The 20,383-nt window shown below is 38.5% G+C and overlaps 1 protein-coding gene across 1 annotated transcript in view; it reads left to right on the top strand.

Moving 5' to 3' along the window:
- LOC129644378 (disintegrin and metalloproteinase domain-containing protein 5-like) overlaps positions 1–20,383 on the top strand; it is a 166,720-nt gene that overhangs the window by 131,157 nt on the left and 15,180 nt on the right. The window contains exon 20 of the mRNA XM_055570041.1: positions 328–378. Within this exon, the coding sequence (XP_055426016.1) occupies positions 328–378 (51 nt within the window). The remainder of the gene's footprint in view (positions 1–327; positions 379–20,383) is intronic.

The raw sequence follows: 20,383 nt of genomic DNA, 5'->3' as shown, positions 1-20,383 counted from the left end.
CTTTATGGTTTTGGCTTAATTTGGGTGAGAGTTAGGATTACCATAGAATCAAGGGGCCTGCCCGCAAATATGTGGGCTTATACCATAAATATTTGAGTAAATGTGAAATGAGAATGAGAAGATTAGGTCAACATAGCGAGATGGCTGGTGGCGTTTCTCCTAATATTGAGATGGTAGTTGTTTTATTGCTCTTATTTCCCTGGAAGGAGACATTTTATTTAGTGAATCACTCTATTTCTCTGAAGAACATTCTTCATTCAAATAGTCACTTGATTAAGATTTTAAAAATTTCTCACTTTTTAAAAATAAACATTATCGATGTTACAGATCTGTGTCAGAAGAAAGCAGCACTAACAGCAAGTCATTCCCCAGTGTCAGGTGAGTATAGCAGGATTAACCATTCTGCATTGTACCTTTCGATCATTGTACAAGGAGCACTTAAAATCGTTAATTTCAAACCAAGCTTTGTTCATAATATTCTTATATGGTCCCCATTGTAGATGATTTTATAGTACTGAATAATAAAACTTGGTTTCATGATGTCTCAACCCTCCCTGACCCACACCAAAGGAGTGATTTCACACTAGCATTTATGACCACATAATTTTTGTTTTATTTTGAGATTTTGTAAGAAGAACTTATATCTTGATGATGTTTTACTGCCACATGAAAAGAAGACTGATACTGTAAAGATGTCAGATGTGCTTATAGTTATATTTTTATGTCAGAAAAAAATTATTGTTAATAAGATAGAGTCTTGGAGTTTTCATTCATTTTACTGTCTTAAGATCTCAAGTAACCACTGAATTTGACAACCATCAAGGAATGAAGAAAATAAACTAAACCCAAATTAAGTGGGAGGAAGGAAATAATAAAGGTTAGAGCAGATATGAGGAAAAGGAAGACTAGAAAAGCAATTTTAAAAATCAACAGATATAAGCATTTTTTTTTTTTGAAGAAAGAAAAAATTAACAAACCTTTAGCTAGGCTAACTAGTACAAAAAGGGAGAAGACTAATACAATAAAACCAAAAGTAGTATCATTATAAATACTACAGAATTAATTTTTTTATAGTTTATACTTCCTTAAAGATTACTATGAACATTTGTATGCTAAGAAAGTGAAAAACCAAAAAGAAATAAACGCATTCCTGGAAACATGTAACATGTCAAGATTAAATCATGAAGAACTAGAAAGTGAGCAGATTAAAACCTAGCAAGGAGAGTGAACCAGTAATTAAAACCTTCACAACAAAGAAAAGCCCAGGACAGATTGGTTTTACTAGTGAATTCTGCCAAACATTTAAATAGGAATTAAAGTCAATATTCTAAAACTGTTCCAAAAAGTATAAAGGTGAAAACACAAACTCATTTTATGAGGCCAGCATTACTCTGATACCAAAATTGGTAAGGACTCCACAGAAAAAGGAAACTACAAGTTAATATCTGTGATGAATATAAATGCAAAAGTTCTCCACAGATACTAGCAAATCCAAATTCAACAGTGCATGGAAAGGATTATGCACCATGGCAGTGATATCATGGGAGTGCAAGGATGGTTCAACATATGAAAATTAATCAATGTGATAACACACACCACATTAACCAGATGAAGAATGAAAATGACAAGATTGTCTCAGTAGATATAGGGAAAAGATTTGACAAATTCAAAACGTTTTTATGATATATCCTTTCAACCAATTAAGAACAGAAGGAATTTACAACAGAGTAAAAGCCATATATATGAGAAACTCATGCTAATTTATACTCGCTGTTTCCATTGTTTCCCCTTCTATTTGCCATGAAGTGATGGGACCAGAAGTCATGATCTTAGTTTTCTGAGTGTTGAGTTTTAGGCCAATTTTTTCAACCTCCTCTTTCACTTTCATCAAGAGGCTTTTTAATTCTTTGCTTTTTACCACAAGGGTGGTGTCATCTGCATATTTGAGGTTATTGATAGTTCTCCCGGCAGTCTTGATTCCAGCTTGTGCTTCATCCAGCCCAGCGTTTCTCATGATGTACTCTGCATAGAAGTCCAATAAGAAGGGTGACAATAACAGCCTTAACATACTCCTTTCTGCCGAGGTCCAGCCCCGGCTGATCCAGGGAGTGCGAAGCGGGGACGGTGTCGGCGAGCATCAGGATACAATAGCTTCAATTAGATATTAATTAGAGATATAAAGAGTAATAGAATGACGATAGCTCAGTAGGAAAATTCAGTGGAGAAAAGAGGCTGAGTAGCTTGGTTTATGCGGGAGACCAATAAAACTTCAAGACAAGAAGTTTGCACCACTTACGGAGGCCGCAGGCGTCCTTCCGTTCTCCTGAAGGAGAGGAGACACTGAGGCCCCCCTGGTCGGATCTTAGAAGCCCAGGCAAAATTAGTAAGCTTGGTGGGTTCTGTGCTCCAGATGGAGACTCAGCCAGAGTTTGAGAGAGAGAGTGACATGGGGAGACCAGTATTTTGAGAAACTGATCCCAATTCTTTATTTTCCATGGTCTACTTTTATACACTGAGATGTTATGCAAAAGTCATGTGGGGTCAGCAGTCCTGACTTTTATCAAAGTCAGGTGCTTCATACAAATGTATACAGAGGTCTTAGGGGTGTTACATCATCTTCTGGCCAGGGGGCCTGCTGACAATTTATGACCCTCTCCTTGTGACAGCGGTCAGTCAACCAGGACACTTATTTCTCCAGGGGTGATTATTAAAAAAGACTCTACCTTCCGAAGGTACCAGATAAAGTTACATTCCTATAGGGGGAGGGTGTAGTGGGTTTTAATTAAGGAAAGAATTTACTTAGCCTAAGGTCTAACATGATTAATATCAAAGGTTAATACTTATTTATTCTATATATTCATTAATGTGTCTAAGGGCAGGGGATGTGGAGACTTAGCAACAAACATTGGCTCAACAAATGAAAAACCCTTCACCAATACAATTTCTAATCAGCCCACTATACTTTTTTTTTTTATACATAGTAGTTTGTACCTTTTTTTTTAATTTTTATTTTTTATTTTATTTTTAAACTTTACAAAATTGTATTAGTTTTGCCAAATATCAAAATGAATCCACCACAGGTATACATGTAGGGATGGTATGGGGAGGGAGGAGGGAGGAGGGTTTAGGATGGGGAACCACTATACTTATACTAATGGTTTTCTAACTTTTCTAGGGAACCTATTTTTAGAAGGTTTAAAGCATCTCGTGCCTCTCATGGTTGGGAGGTTGTGAGCAATCACATGTGGCCGGACAAGCCTGTCAGGCAGGCTAGAGAACCTTCAGAGGAGTTTGTAGGTTAAAACACTCTTGTCACACCCAGGAGTTTTTATTAACTGGAGCTCTAAGTTAACTCCTTCTCCGAAAGAGGTGGGGGGGGGGGACAGCCCCCCGTAAAGTCAGAGGTGTAGGTGAGAGCACAAAGTAGTAAAGTAGGCAGGCTCTGGTTATGGGGGTAGATGCTCGAGGATTTCCAGGGGGACTCCTGAGACTCGATCCTGCCTTTGCGTATGTCGAGCCTCCTTCCTCATGACCTTTGCCACGGGCGGAGTGCCTCATGCTGGCCCCCAACACCTTTCCTGATTTGAAACCAGTCTGTTGTTTCATGTCCATTTCTAACTGTTGCTTCCTGACCTGCATACAGGTTTCCCAAGAGGCAGGTCAGGTGGTCTGGTATTCCCATCTCTTGAAGAATTTCCCACAGTTTGTTGTGATCCACACAGTCCAAGGCTTTGGCGTAGTCAATAAAGCAGAAATAGATGTGTTTCTGGAACTCTCTTGCTTTTTCTGTGATCTAGTGGATGTTGGCAATTTGGTCTCTGGTTCCTCTGCCATTCTAAATCCAGCTTGAACATCTGGAAGTTCATGGTTCATGTACTGTTGAGCCTGGCTTGGAGAAGTTTGAGCATTACTTGGCTAGTGTGTGAGATGCGTGCAATTGTGCAGTCGTTTGAGCATTCTTTGGCATTGCCTTTCGTTGGGATTGGAATGAAAACTGATCTTTTCCAGTCCTGTGGCCGCTGCTGAGTTTTCCAAATTTGCTGGCATATTGAGTGCAGCACTTTCACAGCATCATCTTTCAGGATTTGAAATAGCTCAACTGGGATTCTATCACCTCCACTAGCTTTGTTTGTAGTGATGCTTTCTAAGGCCCGCTTGACCTCACATTCCAGGATGTCTGGCTCTATGTGAGTGATCACACCATCGTGATTATCTGGGTCGTGAAGATCTTTTTTGTACAGTTCTTCTGTGTATTGTTGCCATCTCTTCTTAATCTCTTATGCTTCTGTTAGGTCCATACCATTTCTGTCCTTTATTATGCCCATCTTTGCATGAAATGTTCCCCTTGTATCTCTAATTTCCCCTTGTATCTCTAATTTTCTTGAAAAGATCTCTAGTCTTTCCCATTCTATTGTTTTCCTCTGTTTCTTTGTGTTGATCACTGAGGAAGACTTTCTTCTCTCTCCTGCTATTCTTTGGAACTCTACATTCAAATGGGTATATCTTTCCTTTTCTCCTTTGCCTTTTACTCCTCTTCTTTTAACAGCTATTTGTAAGGCCTCCTCAGACAGCCATTTTGCCTTTTTGCATTTCTTTTTCTTGGGATTGGTCTTGATCCCTGCCTCCTCTACAATGTCAGGAACCTCTGTCCGTAGTTCTTCAGGCAATCTGTCTATCAGATCTAATGAATCTATTTCTCACTTCCACTGTATAATTTTAAGGGATTTGATTTAAATCATACCTGAATGGTCTAGTGGTTTTCCCTATTTTCTTCAATTTAGGTCTGAATTTGGCAATAAGGAGGTCATGATCTGAGCAACCATCAACTCCAGGTCTTATTTTTGCTGACTGTATAGAGTTTCTCCATCTTTGGCTGCAAAGAATATAATCAATCTGTTTTCAATATTGACCATCTGGTGATGTCCATGTGTAGAGTCTTCTCTTGTGTTGTTGGAAGAGAGTGTTTGCTATGACCAGTGTGTTCTCTTGGCAAAACTCTATTAGCCTTTACCCTGCTTCATTCTGTACTCCAAGGCCAAATTTGCCTGTTACTCTATGTAACTCTTGACTTCCTACTTTTGCATTCCAGTCCTCTATAAGGAAAAGGACATCTTTTTTGGGTGTTAGTTCTAGAAGGTCTTGTAGGTCTTCATAGAACTGTTCATCTCCAGCTTCTTCAGCATTGCTGGTCGGGGCATAGACTTGGATTATCGTGATATTGAATGGTTTGCCTTGGAAACGAACAGATATTATTCTGTCGTTTTTGAGATTGCACCCAAGTACTTCATTTTGGACTCTTTTGTTGACTATGAGGGTTACTTCATTTCTTCTAAGGGCTTCTTGCCCACAGCCATAGGTATAACGGTCATCTGAATTAAATTCACCCATTCTAGTCCATTTTAGTTCACTGATTCCTAAAGTGTTGATGTTCACTTTTGCCATCTTCTGTTTGACCACTTCCAATTTGGCTTGATTCATGAACCTAACACTCCAGGTTCCTATGCAATGTTGCTCTTTACAGCATTGGACTTCACTTCCATCAGCAGTCACATCCACAACTGGGTGTTGTTTTTTCTTTGGCTCCGTCTCTTCATTCTTCCTGGAGTTATTTCTCCACTGATCTCCAGTAGCATATTAGGCACCTACCGACCTGGGAAGTTCATCTTTCAGTGCATCTTTTTGCCTTTTCATACTGTACATGGGGTCTAAAAGTAAGAATACTGAAGTAGTTTGCCATTCCCTTCTCCAGCGGACCACGTTTTGTCAGAACTCTCCACCATGACCCGTCTGTCTTGGATGGCCCTACACAGCATTGCTCATAGTTTCATTGAGTTAGATAAGATTGTGGTCCATATGACCAGATTGGTTAGTTTTCTGTGATTGTGGTTTTCTGTCTGCCCTGTGATGAAGAAGGATAAGAGGCTTATGGAAGCTTCCTGATGGGAGAGACTGACTGAAGGGGAGACTGGGTTTTGATCTGATGGGTGGGACCATGCTTGCTTCTGCTGCTGAGTCACTTCAGTCGTGTCCGACTCTGTGCGACCCCATAGACGGCAGCCCACCAGGCTCCCCCGTCCCTGGGATTCTCCAGGCAAGAATTCTGGAGTGGGTTGCCATTTCCTTCTCCAATGCATGAAAGTGAAGAATGAAAGTGAAGTCGCTCAGTCGTGTCCAACTTGTAGCGACGCCATGGACTGCAGCCTACCAGGCTCCTCCATCCATGGGATTTTCCATGCTTAGTAAATCTTTAATCCAATTTTCTGTTGATGGGTGGGGCTGTGTTTCCTTCCTGTTATTTACCTGGCCCAAACTATGGTGGAGGTAATGAAGATAATGGTGACCGCCTTCAAAAGGTCCCATGCACACACTGCTACACTCAGTGCCCCCAACCCTGCAGCAGGCCACCACCAACCCACATCTCTGCTGGAGACTCCTGGACACTCATGGACAAGTCTGGGTCAGTCTCTTGTGGGGTCTCTGCTCCTTTCTCCTGTGTCCTGGTGCACACAAGATTCTGTTTGTGCCCTCCAAGGTCTGTTTTCCCAGTCTTGTGTAAGTTCTGGCGGCTCTATGGTAGGGTTAATGGCAACCTCCTCCAAGAGGGCTTACGCCATACCCAGGTCTGCTGGACCCAGAGCCCCTGTGCTGGTGGCAGTCTACTGCTGACCCATACCTTCACAGGAGATACTCTAATACAGTTCTGTCTCAGTTTCTGTGGGGTCTGTGGGTCCTGATGCACCCAAGGTTTGTTTGAGCCCTTGAGCGTCTCTGGTGGGTATGGGGTTTGAGTCTAAACACAATTTCCCCCCTCCTATCATCTTGCTGGCTCTTCTCCTTTGCCCTTGGATGGGGGTTATCTCCTTAGCGTCACTCCAATGCCACACAGCCACTGCTCCAGTGGTGAAACAGTGACAGACTTTTTTTTTGGGGGTGGGTGGGGAGGGGCTCCAAAATCACTGTGGATGGTGATGGCAGCCATGAAATTAGAAGATGCTTGTTCCTTGGAAGGAAAATTGTGACCCACCTAGACAGCATATTAAAAAGAAGAGGCATTGCTTTGCCAACAAATGTCCATCTAGTCAAAGCTATGGTTTTTCCAGTAGTCATGTATGGATGTGAGGGTTGGACTATAAAGAAAGCTGAGCACCAAAGAATTGATGCTTTTGAACTGTGGTGTTGAAGAAGACGCTTGAGAGTCTCTTGGAATGCAAGGAGATCCAACCAGTCCATCCTAAAGGAAATCAATCCTGAATATTCATTGGAAGGACTGATGCTGAAAATGAAACTGCAATACTTTGGCCACTTTATGTGAAGAACTGACTCATTAGAAAAGACCCTGATGCTGGGGAAGATTGAAGGTGGGAGGAGAAGGGGACAACAGAGGATGAGATGGTTGAACGGCATCACCAAGTCAAGGGACATGAGTTTGAGTAAATTCTGGAAGTTGGTGATGGATAGGGAGGCCTGGTGTGCTACAGTCCATGGGGTCACAAAGAGTTGGACATGACTGAGTGACTGAAGTGAACTGAATTTATACTCAAAATGAAAAACATTGAAGCAGTTCCTATATTATCCCTTAAAAAGAATGAAAGAATGCCATTTGCAGCAACATGGATGGATCTAAAGAATGTCATACTGAGTGAAGTAAATCAGACAGAGATGGAGAAATATCATATAACCTTCCTTATATGTGGAATCTAAAAAGAAGTGATACAAATGAACTCACAAAAGAGAAACAGATTCACAGACTTCCAACAAGGACCTACTGTATAGCACAGGGAACTCTGCTCAATGTTATGTGGCAGCCTGGATGGGAGGAGAGTCTGGGGGAGAATAGATACATGTATATGTATGGTTGAGCCCCTTTGATGTTCATCTGTAATTAATCAGCTGTAACCCAATACAAAATAAAAAGTTAAAAAATCTACAAATTTAATGAAATGTCTATCAAAATTATAATGGCATTTTCACAGAAGTATAAAAAATTAATTTATGTGGAACCACAAAGGACCCTCAGTAGCCAAAACATTTTGAGAACAAAGCTGGAGGTATCAAACTTCCTGATTTTAAAATACATTGCAAATAGTAATTAAATACTGTAATTAAAAGAGCATGATACTATTACAAAGACAGATACCAATGAAATGAAATAGTGCAGGATTCAATCCCCACATACATAGTCAAATGATCTTTGAAAGAGGTGCCAAGAATACACAGTTGGAAATGGTGTTGGCAAAACTGGATATCCACACAAATAAGAATGAAATTGAAACTTATATAAGACACAAAAATAAACTCAAAATGGATTAAAGTCTTAAATGTAATCCCAAACTATAAAAATCCTAGAAGAAAACATAGGGAGAAAGTTTCATATCATTGGTCTTAGCAATGAATTTTTGGATTAATACCAAAAGTACAGGCAACAAAAGCAAAAAATAGACAAATAGGGCTCCATCAAACTAAAACCATCTGCATAGCAAGGGAAACATTTAATAGCGTCAATGAGCAATCTATGGAAAGGGGGAACATATTTGTAAACCAAGTATCAGATAAAGGATTAATAACCAAACACATAAGTTACTCCTACTATAAAAAAAAAAACACACAAAAAAACAAAAAACTGCTTTTAAAATGGGCTAAAGAGTTGAATAGATGCTTTTCCCAAAATGCCATATTATGACGAATAGATATAGCAGGAACAGATAGTTCAGGTCACTCGTCATCAGGGAAATGCGAATCAAAACCACATGAGGCATCACCCATTAGAATGGCTATTATTTTAAAAACCCATAAGCCAACAAACGTTGACAAGGATGCAGAGAAATTGGAATCATTTTACATTGTTGTGGTGGTGGTTTAGTCGCTAAATCGTGTCCGACTCTTGTGACTCCATGGACTATAGCCTGCCAGGCTCCTCTGTCCATGGGATTTCCCAAGCAAGAATACTGGAGTGGTTTGCCACTTCCTTCTCCATTACATTGTTGGTGGGAATGCAAAATATTGTAGCCATTGTTCAAAACTGTTGGAGATCCCTCAAAAAATTAAAAATAGGACTACTGTATGACCCAGCAATCCTACTTCTATATATATTTCCCAGAAGAATTGAAATCAAGGTCTCAAAGAAGTATTAGCACTTTCATGTTCATTGCAGCACAACACAAACTCAGTGTTCATCACTGGATGAATGGATAAAGAAAATGTGGTATATACATATAATGGAATGTTCAGCCATAAAAACGAAGGAAGTCCTGCATATATTACCACATGGTTGAACCTTGAGGACATTATGCTGATTAAAATAAGCCAGCCACAAAAGGACACATCACTGCATGATTCCACTTAGGATATCTCAAGTTGTGACCCTCCTAACCGAGAGCAGAATTTTAGTTGCCTCAAACTGGGTTGAGGGGATAGTGGGATGTTGCCAATCAATGAGAATGAAGTCTTAGTTGTACAAAATCTAGACATCTGCTGTATACCATCATCCATATTGTTAACAGTGTTGTTCCCAGGTGGCACAAGTGATGAAGAATTCACCTGCCAGGAGATGTGAGTTTGATACCTAGGTTGGGAAGATCCCCTAGAGGAGGAAATGGCAACCCATTCCAGTAGTCTTGCCTGGAAAATCCCATGGAGAGAGGAGCCTCATGGGTTATAGCTCATGAGGTCACAAGAAATCGGACACAACTGAGTGTGCATGCAGCAGAACAACACTGTATGCTTAAAAATTTAAGAGAATAGATCTCATTTACTTGTTTTTAACCTCAGTAATAAAGTTTTTTTAAAAAAATTTAGGAAGCTTTGCTTCACAAAACACACCCTTGTGAAAGGGAAAAGGGAATTCACAACATGGGAGACGATGTTTGTAATACATATTTCCAATAAAGGACTCACACACTTGACACTTCCTGTCAAGCAATAACAAAAGGCAGGAGCCTAATAGGCAAAACATTTGAAAAGATGCTTCACAGAAGATGATATAAAAGCTCAAAACCTGAAAAATTGCTTAACATCATTAGTCATCAGAAAAAGGCAAATTAAAATAAAAACAAGTGTTCCCTATACCCGTATAAGAGTGGCTAAAATTAAAAGAACTGGCAATGTCAAGGGTAGGTTAAAATGTCAAGCAACAAGGACTCTAACACGCTGCAGGCAGTAGCATATATTTTATTACTTTAATACTTTTATTCCTGTTCAGCAGTTTAGCATCTCCTAAAGCTATCAGAGTGCAGGTCAGGAAGCAACAGTTAGAACTGGACATGGAACAACAGACTGGTTCCAAATAGGAAAAGGAGTATGTCAAGGTTGTATATTGGCACCCCGCTTACTTAACTTCTATGCAGAGTACATCATGAGAAACGCTGGGCTGGAGGAAGCACAAGCTGGAATCAAGATTGCTGGGAGAAATATCAATAACCTCAGATGACACCACCCTTATGGCAGAAAGTGAAGAACTGAAGAGCCTCTTGATGAAAGTGAAAGAGGAGAGTGAAAAAGTTGGCTTAAAGCTCAACATTCAGAAAACTAAGATTATGGCATCCGGTCCCATCACTTCATGGCAAATAGATGGGGAAACAGTGGAAACAGTGTAAGACTTTATTTTTTTGGGCTCCAAAATCACTGCTGATGGTGATTGCAGCCATGAAATAAAAAGACACTTACTCCTTGGAAGGAAAATTATTACCAACCTAGACAGCATATTAAAAAGCAGAGACATTACTTTGCCAACAAAAGCCCATCTAATCAAGGCTATGGTTTTTTGTCAGGGGACATTCAACTTTAAGGGATCCAATATGTTGCATTTTCTTCCTTTGTGTGCCGTTTCTCAAGGACTCTCTGTTCCTTATCAGTTTCTGGAGTACAGGAAGGAGTAGAGCTTCGCAGTTCTCAGGACTGAGATCATGGGAAAGAGCACCTGCTTGGATTCCCTTCAGTGACTCTCTTCAGCAATCTTGTACTTAATAGACTATCCATTTTATTGCAACTGGTGGAATTTCATTCTTTTTAATGGCTGAGTAATCATTTTACTGAAGCATGCATTTCTGCTAATAAAATGCCCTTGTTCCACTAGAGACTTGGGTCCCCCATGTCCTTCTTTTGTTTCCAGCAAGTTCTTTGGAGTGTGGAGGCCTACCGAGCTCACTTTCTTGCCCTGGCTTTCAAGACCTCCTTGAGAGGATGCCCTGTGCCTTCGTGAGTGGTACAGGTCCTGTGTATGGGCTTTATTGGCTTTCCATGTGACCCAGGGGATATTGCTCTTTCTCTCTCTTTCTTTTTGATTCCAGTCCCCCCAGGTCCCAATCTGTAAAAGACCATAAGAGTTTTTCCAGTAGTCATGTGTGGATGTGAGAATTGGACTATAAAGAAAGCTGAGTGCAGAAGAACTGATGCTTTTGAACTGTGGTGTTGGAGAAGACTCTTGAGAGTCCCTTGGACTGCAGGGAGATCCAACCAGTCCATCCTAAAGGAGATCAATCCTGAGTCATTGGAAGGACTGATGTTGAAGCTGAAACTCTGATACTTTGGCCACCTGATGCGAAAAGCTGACTCATTTGAAAAGACCCCGATGCTGGGAAAGATCAAGGGCAGGAGGAAAAGGAGACAGAAGAGGATGAGATGGTTGGATGGCATCACTGACTCAATAGACATGAGTTTGGGTGAACTCTGGGAGTTGGTGATGGACAGGGAGTAGTTCATGGGGTCTCAAAGAGTCGGACATGACTGAGCGACTGAACTGAGCTGAACTGAAAGCTATCAGGGTTCAATTAAATGTATAATTTTTATTTTTAAAATTATCATGCTTATTAGATTTTACATTTATTTTATAAGTAATTAAAAGTGTTTCCTAGAATTTTGACAAAGGATTTCCATAAATTTTGAGCCTAGTTTTCTAAAATATTTTTCTTTCCTTTTCCATTTAACTTGAATCTGCTTGTCTTTACTTCTTCTTTTATACTTTTAACTTTAAGGCTTATTCTTTTCAAACATCAGTAATCTATGTATAGGTACTGTGCTAAGTTGCTTCAGTCATGTCTGACTCTTTTCGACTTCATAGGCTGTAGCCTTCTGGGCTACCTCTGTCCATGGAATTCTCTAGGCAGGAATACTAGAGTGGATTGCCATGCCGTCCTCCAGAGATCTTGCCAATCCAGAGAGCAAACCCACATCTCAAGTCTCTTGTATTGGCAGGTGAATTCTTTACCACTAGGGCCTCCTGGGTAGGCTTCAGTATATTTAACATAAACTCATTCATAATACTTTTTATGTACGGGGGTAGAGAAAATGTAGAAAAAGATTCTGAAATTCATGTAAAGGGAAAATAGGGATAACCAAATAAACTTTAGAACTAACTAGGAATGAATTGGAGAAGGCAATGGCAACCCACTCCAGTACTCTTGCCTGGAGAATCCCATGGATGGAGGAGCCTGGTAGGCTGCAGTCCAAGGGGTCGCTAAGAGTCAGACATGACTGAGCGACTTCACTTTGACTTTTCACTTCCATGCATTGGAGAAGGAAATGGCAACCCACTCAAGTGTTCTTGCCTGGAGAATCCCAGGGACGGGGGAGCCTGGTGGACTGCTGTCTATGAGGTCGCACAGAGTTGGACACTACTGAAGGGACTTAACAGCAGCAGAAGCAATGAAGTAAAATATAGAGATTTTTATTTTCAAAAAGCCAAAACCTACAGAATATACGTGCATGGGTGCTTAGTCGCTTCAGTCATGTCTGATCCTATGGACTGTAGCCCACCAGGTTTCTCTGTCCATGGGATTCTCCAGGCAAGAATACTGGAGTGGGTTGCCATTCCCTCCTCCAGGGGATCTTCCTGACCCAGGGATTGAACTGGTGACTCTATGTCTCTTACATTTGTGAGCTGGTTCTCTACCACTAGCACCACCTGAGCTTCCCCTTCTGATTTTTAGCGATGATCAAATATTTATTAAAATATCCAAAATACATTGGTAGGTATATGAATTAAAAATAAATTTCTCATCACAATACCCACAGAAAACTTCCATTAACTTCCATGTAATAGGTATATATATATCCTTAATAATTTTTATAAAGAAATAATATAAAGCCACTTATTTATACCCCTTTTTCTTACTTGGAGACTAATTATGGGAAACTTTTATATCTTAAAATCTAGGCCTATATCATCATTTTGTGACAAATAGTATTTAGCCTAAAAATGAAAAATAACATTTTAGAAATCCATTATTATGAATCTTTACACTGTAATAAACATCCTTATATAGATATACATTTTGGAATAATTATCCAATTATAACCTCAGTGTAAATTCCTAGAATGGAGGTTGATCAAAGCATAAATATAATGTGTACACTCTTGTTTTTTGACTGCCAAATTACCTGGTTGTAATGATCACTATCTATCTGTATCAAGCTGTAACATTTTTAAGTTAGTTATTTTTAATCATTTGGACACTGAGTGATATGCTTTCTAAGTCTTAGTATATCTTAAATTTTATTTTCTTTCACTATCATGTTAAATTTTCTTAATTTTCCACTTGTCCTTTAGTAATGAGCTCTTTCTTTTTTTGTTAATTAATTTATTTTTTAATTCAAGGACAGTTGCTTTACAGATTTTTGTAGGGGGTCATAGAGAATCTTGCTTTGATTTATGTCATCGAGTGATCTGCCTTTGTTTTCCTCTAAGAGTTTTATAGTTTCTGGTCTTACATTTGGGTCTTTAATCAATTTTGAGTTTATCTTTGTGTATGGGGTGTTTTATTCTTTTACATGTAGCTGTCCAGTTTTCCCAGCATCATTTATCGAAGAGGCTGTCTTTGCCCCATCGCATATTCTTGCCTCTTTTGTCAAATATAAAGTACCCATAGGTGCATGGGTATATTTCTGGGCTTTCTATCTTGTTCTGTTGGTCTATATTTCTGTTTATGTGCCAGTTCCATACTGTCTTGATGACTGTAGCTTTGTAGTATAATCTGAAGTCAGGAAGGTTGTTTCCTCCAGCTCCATTCTTTCTCAAGACTGCTTTGGCTATTCAGGGTCTTTTGTGTTTCCATGTGAATTGTGAATTTTTTAGTTCTAGTTCTGTGAAAAATGCCATTGGTAATTTGATAGGGATTGCATTGAATCTGTCGATTGCATTTGGTAGTATAGTCATTTTCACAATATTGATTCTTCCTACCCAGGAACACATCCGTTTATGTAATCTTTGATTTCTTTCATTAGTGTGTTATAATTTTCTGTGGGTAAGTTTATTCCTATATATTTAATTCTTTTTGTTGCAGTGATGAATGGGATCGATTCCTTAATTTCTCTTTCTGATTTTTCAGAAAATTGATTTTTCTATCAATCTGATAGATTGTTAGTATATAGAACTGCAAGTGATTTCTGTGTATTGATTTTATATCCTGCAACTTTGCTAAATTCACTGATTAGCTCTAGTAATTTTATGATACTATCTTCAGGGTTTTCCATGTACAGTATCATGTCATCTGCAAACAGTGAGAGCTTTACTTCTTCTTTCCTGATTTGGATTCCTTTTATTTATTTATTTTTTCCTTCTCTAATTGCTGTAGTTAGGACTTCCAGAACTATGTTGAATAATAGTGGTGACAGTGGACACCCTTGTGTTGTTCTTGATCTTAGGGGGAATGCTTTCAGTTCTTCACCATTGAGAATAATGTTTGCTGTAGGCTTATCTATATGGTCTTCACTGTGTTGAGATAGGTTCCTTCTATGCCTGTTCTTTGAAGAGTTTTCATCATAAATGGGTGCTGAATTTTGTCAAAGGCCTTTTCTGCGTCTATTGAGATGATCGTATGGTTTTTATCTTTCAGTTTGTTAATTTAGTGTATCACATTGAATTGTGTATACTGAAGAATCCTTGCATTCCTGGAATAAACCCAACTTGTTCATGGTGTAGGAGCTTTTTGATGTGTTGCTGAATTCTGTTTGCTAAAATTTTGTTGAGGACTTTTGCATCTATGTTCATCAGTGATATTGGCCTGTGGTTTTCTTTTTTTGTGTTGTCTCTGGTTTTGGTATTAGGGTGATGGTGGGTGGCCTTGTAGAATGAGTTTGGAATTGTTCCTTCCTCTGCAATTATTTGAAAGAGTTTTAGAAGGATAGGTACTAGCTCTTCTCTGAATGATAGAATTCTCTTGTGAAGCCATCTGGTCCTGGGCTTTTGTTTTTGGGGAGATTTTTGATCACAGCTTCAATTTCAGTGCTTATAATTGGGTTGTTCATAGTATCTACTTCTTCCTGGTTCAATCTTGGAAGATTGAACTTTTCTAAGAATCTGTCCATATCTTTCAGGTTATCCATTTTATATATAGTTGTTCATAATAGTCTCTTATAATCCTTTGTATTTCTGCATTGTCTGTTGTAACGTCTCCTTTTTCATTTCTAATTTTGTTGATTTGATTCTTTTTTTTTTTTGACTTTACAATATTGTATTGGTTTTGCCATACATCAACATGCATCCACCACGGGTGTACACGTGTTCCCCATCCTGATTCTTCTTTTTTCTTGATGAGTCTGGCTAAAGTTTTGTCAATTTTGTTTATCTTCTCAAAGAACCAGCTTTTATTTTTATTAATTTTAGTATGTTTTTTTTAAATTTCTTTTTCATTTAGTTCTGCTCAGATCTTTATGATATCTTTCCTTCAATTAATTTTTGGGTCTTTTAGTTCTTCTTTTCCCAGTTGTTTTAGATGTAAACTTAGGTTGTCTGTTCGATGTTTTTCTTGTTTCTTGAGTAGGATTATATTGTTATAAACTTACCTCTTAGAACTGTTTTTGCTGCATCCCATAGGTTTTGAGTTGTCATGTTTTCATTGTCATTTGTTTCTAGAAATATTTTGATTTCCCTTTTGATTTCTTCAGTAACCTGTTGGTTATTTAGAAACGTGCTGTTTAATCTCCATGTGTTTGTGCTTCTTACAGTTTTTTTCTTGTAAATTGATATCTAGTCTTATAGCGTTGTGGTCAGAGAAGATGCTTGATATAACTTCAATTTTCTTAAATTCACTGAGGTTTGATTTGTGACCCAAGATGTGATCTATCCTGGAGAATGTTTTATGTGGCCTTGAGAAGAAGGCTTATTCTTCTGCATTTGGATGGAATGTCCTGAAGATATCAGTGAGATCCATCTCATCTAATGTATCCTTTAAGACTTGTGTTCCCTTATTAATTTTCTGTTTTGATGATCTGTCCATTGGTGTGAGTGGGCTGTTAAAGTTTCCTACTGTTATTGTGTTACTGTCAATTTCTCCTTTTATATCTGTTAGTGTTTGTCTTATGTATTGAGGTGCTCCTGTGTTGGGTGCATTGATATTTATAATTGTTATGTCTCCCTCTTGGATTGATCCCTTGGTCATTATGTAGGTCCTTCCTTATCTTCTGTAATCTTTATTTTAAGGTCTATTATGTCTGATGTGAGGATTGCTACTCCTGCTTTCTTTTGCTTCCCATTTGCATGGAATATATTTTTCCATCCTCTCACTTTCAGTCCATATGTGTCTTTAGGTCTGAAGTGAGTTTCTTGTAGACAGCATATATATGGGTCTTGTTTTTGTATCCATTCAGCCAGTCTGTGTCTTTTGGTTGGAGCATTTAATCCAGTTACTTTAAAGTAATTATTGATATATATGTTCCTGTTGCCATTTCTTAATTGTTTGGGGTTGATTTTGTAGGTCTTTTTTCTTCTGTTGTATTTCTTGACTATATAAGTCCATTTAACATTTGTTTTTAAAGCTGGTTTAGTTGCACTGAATTCTCCTAACTTTTGCTTGTCTGAAAAACTTTTTATTTCTCCATCAATTTTGAATGAGATCCTTGCAGGTACAGTAATCTTGGTTGTAGATTTTTCCCATTCAGTACTTTAAATATATCCTGCCATTCCCTTCTGGCCTGCAGAGTTTCTGCTGAAAGATCGGCTGTTAAGCGTATGGGGGTTCCCTTGTATGTTACTTGTTGATTTTTCCTTGCTGCTTTTAATATTCTCTTAGTCTTTGTAAGTTTGATGAGTAGGTTTCTTGGCATGTTTCTCTTTGAGTTTATCCTGTATGGGACTCTTTGTGCCTCTTTGACTTGATTGACTATTTCCTTTTCCATGTTGGGGAAAATTTCAACTATAATCTCTTCAAAAATTTTCTCATAACCTTTCTTGTTCTCTTCTTTTTCTGGGACCCATATAATTCGAACCTTGGTGTGTTTGGTATTGTCCTAGAGCTCTTTGGGACTATCCTCAGTTCTTTTCACTCTTTTACTTTATTTTGCTCTTCAGAAGTTGTTTCCATCATTTTATCTTCTAGCTCACTGATTGGTTCTGCCATAGATATTCTGCTACTGATTTCTTCTAGAGTATTTTTAATTTCAGTCATTGTATTGTTTGTCTCTGCATGTTTATTCTTTAATTCTTCTAGGCTGTTGTTAATTGATTCTTGCATTTTCTCCATTCTGTTTTCAAGGTTTTTGATCATCTTTACTATCATTATTCTGAATTCTTTTTCAGATAGCTTGCCTATTTCCTCTTAATTTATTTGGACTTCTGTGTTTCTAGTTTGTTCCTACAATTGTGTAGTATTTCTTGGCCTTTTCATTACTTTTTAAAAAAGGTACTGTGTTTGAGATCTCCTTTTCTAGCCTTCAAGTTTGAATTCTTTCTTACATTTGGTTTCTGCCCTCCTAAGTATGGTCCAGTAGTTTGTGTAAGCCCTGATTAGGGTGAGAGTTCTGCTATTTTTTTTTTTTTTTTTTTTTTTGTCCCCCTCTGATGGTCAAGGCTGAGTGAGGTGGTAATCCTATCTGCTGATGACTGGATTTGTATTTTTGTTTTGTTTGTTTAGCACCACCTGTGCAGGGTGCTACTGGTGGTTGGGTGATGCCAGGTCTTCTACTCAAGTGGTTTCCTTTGTGTGAGTTCTCACTATTTGATTAACTTTGTATGCCCCTTGATGAAATTGAAAGTGGAGAGTGAAAAAGGTGGCTTGAAGCTCAACATTCAGAAAACTAAGATCATGGCATCTGGTCTCATCACTTCATGGGAAATAGATGGGGAAACAGTGGAAACAGTGTCAGATTTTATTTTGGGGGGCTCCAAAATCACTGCAGATGATGATTGCAGCCATGAAATTAAAAGACGCTTACTCCTTGGAAGGAATGTTATGACCAACCTAGATAGCATGTTCAAAAGCAGAGACATTACTTTGCCAACAAAGGTCCGTCTAGTCAAGGCAATGGTTTTTCCAGTAGTCATGAATGGATGTGACAGTTGGACTGTGAAGAAAGCTGAGTGCCGAAGAATTGATGCCCTTGAACTGTGGTGTTGGAAAAGACTCTTGAGAGTCCCTTGGACTGCAAGCTGATCCAACCAATCCATTCTAAAGGAGATCGGTCCTGGGTGTTCTTTAGAAGGAACGATGCTAAGCTGAAATTCCAATACTTTGGCCACCTCATGTGAAGAGTTGACTCATTGGAAAAGACTCTGATGCTGGGAGGGATTGGGGGCAGGAGGAGAAGGGGATGACAGAAGATGAGATGGCTGGATGGCATCACCGACTCTATGGACATGAGTTTGAGTGAACTCTGGGAATTGGTGATGGACAGGGAGGCCTGGCGTGCTGCAATTCATGGGGTCGCAAAGAGTCGGACATGACTGAGCAACTGAACTGATGGTTAGTTCTCTGGTAGTCTAGGGTCTTGGAGTCAGTGTTCCCACTCCAGTGGCTCAGGGCTTGATCTCTGGTCAGGAACGAAGATTCCACAAGTGGTTTGTTATGGCATTAAGTGAGACTAAAACAAATACCCAAAATGAGAAGCCAAAGATGAACCTCAGACAAATGTCAGTTACAAAATCAGGCAAATAATAATTAAAATAATGATATATATACCTATACATATACACTCATTAGTAAAATCAAAACAATCCAACAAAAATAAAATATAGTAGATTGACCTGCCTAACAAAAGAAACCAAAAATTATATCTACCAGTTAAGAACAAAACTAACTAAAGCACAAACTGTGAAACAAACTAAAGCAAGGTGCCAAGTGGGGAATAAAGCAATGAAAACAAAACTAATAAACATGTTGAGAGGAAGAAAGAATAGATATGCAAGTTAAATAGAGGTAGATAAAGAAGATTTATATACATTAAAGATTAACTGCAAGGGGAAGAGAACAGTAGGAAAAGCAAAGAAAAGAATAAATGGAGAAAAATATAGTAGGTTTAATAAAATTAAAAGAAAAAGAAAAGAAAAAAAAAAAAGGAAGAAGCAGAAAAAAAAAAAAAGAAAGAAAAAGGAAAACTCCACAGAACTGCAAAACCCAACATAGAGGCAGCGGTTTATAATAACAATAAAAAGTGTGACTGCATATACACATACACATATAGACTCATAAGCAAAATCAAAACAGTCCAACAAAAATAAGACAATAGATTGACCCATTGAACAAAGGAAATAAAAAATTGTATCTACCAGTTAAAAATGAAACTACTGCTGCTGCTAAGTCGCTTCAGTCGTGTCCAACTCTGTGCGACCCCATAGACGGCAGCCCACCAGGCCCCACCGTCCCTGGGATTCTCCAGGCAAGAACACTGGAGTGGGTTGCCATTTCCTCCTCCAATGCATCAAAGTGAAAAGTGAAAGTGAAGTCGCCCAGTCATGTCCGACTCTTAGCGACCCCATGGACTGCAGCCTACCAGGCTCCTCCATCCATGGGATTTTCCAGGCAAGAGTGCTGGAGTGGGGTGCCATTGCCTTCTCCAAAAAAGAAACTAACTAAAGCATAAACTGGAAAACAAAACTAAAGCAAGGTGTCAAGTGGGGAATAAAGCAATGAAAACAAAAGTAACAAATATTTTGAGAGTAACGGAAATAAATAAATAAATAAAGAATAGATATGCAAAGTTAAATAGAGCTACAGAAAAAAGATTTATATACATTAAAGATTAACTGCAAGGAAAAAAGAACAGTAGGAAAAGCAAACAAAGGAATAAATATGGAAAAAATAATAATAGGTTTTTAAAAAGTTAAAAATTAAAATTAAAATAGAGGAAAAAAAAAGAAAAAAAAAAAAGGAAATCTCCATAGATTTCCAAAAGTCCAGTGTAGAGGCAGAAGTTTATAGGAACAAAAAATGTGACTGAGAAAGAGAAAAATAAAAGTCAAAAGCTTAATTAGATTTCATATTGCCAATAAAATCGACAACTACAATGGGGGGAGGTGGTGGGACAGGAAAAAATAGAAAAAACAAAAAAGTAAAAAAAAAAATCCAAAAGAGTCTACAGAACAAGTCAAAACACAAGAATAATAAATGTTCTTCTTGAGTCACTGCTGTCTGCGTCCTTTCCCTCGCTGGGAGTCACAGTCCACCTCACCTCCCTAG

This window comes from Bubalus kerabau, chromosome 2 (genome assembly GCF_029407905.1).
Source record: "Bubalus kerabau isolate K-KA32 ecotype Philippines breed swamp buffalo chromosome 2, PCC_UOA_SB_1v2, whole genome shotgun sequence".
Lineage (NCBI taxonomy): Eukaryota > Metazoa > Chordata > Mammalia > Artiodactyla > Bovidae > Bubalus > Bubalus kerabau.
This window is presented reverse-complemented; position numbering and strand designations above follow the sequence as displayed.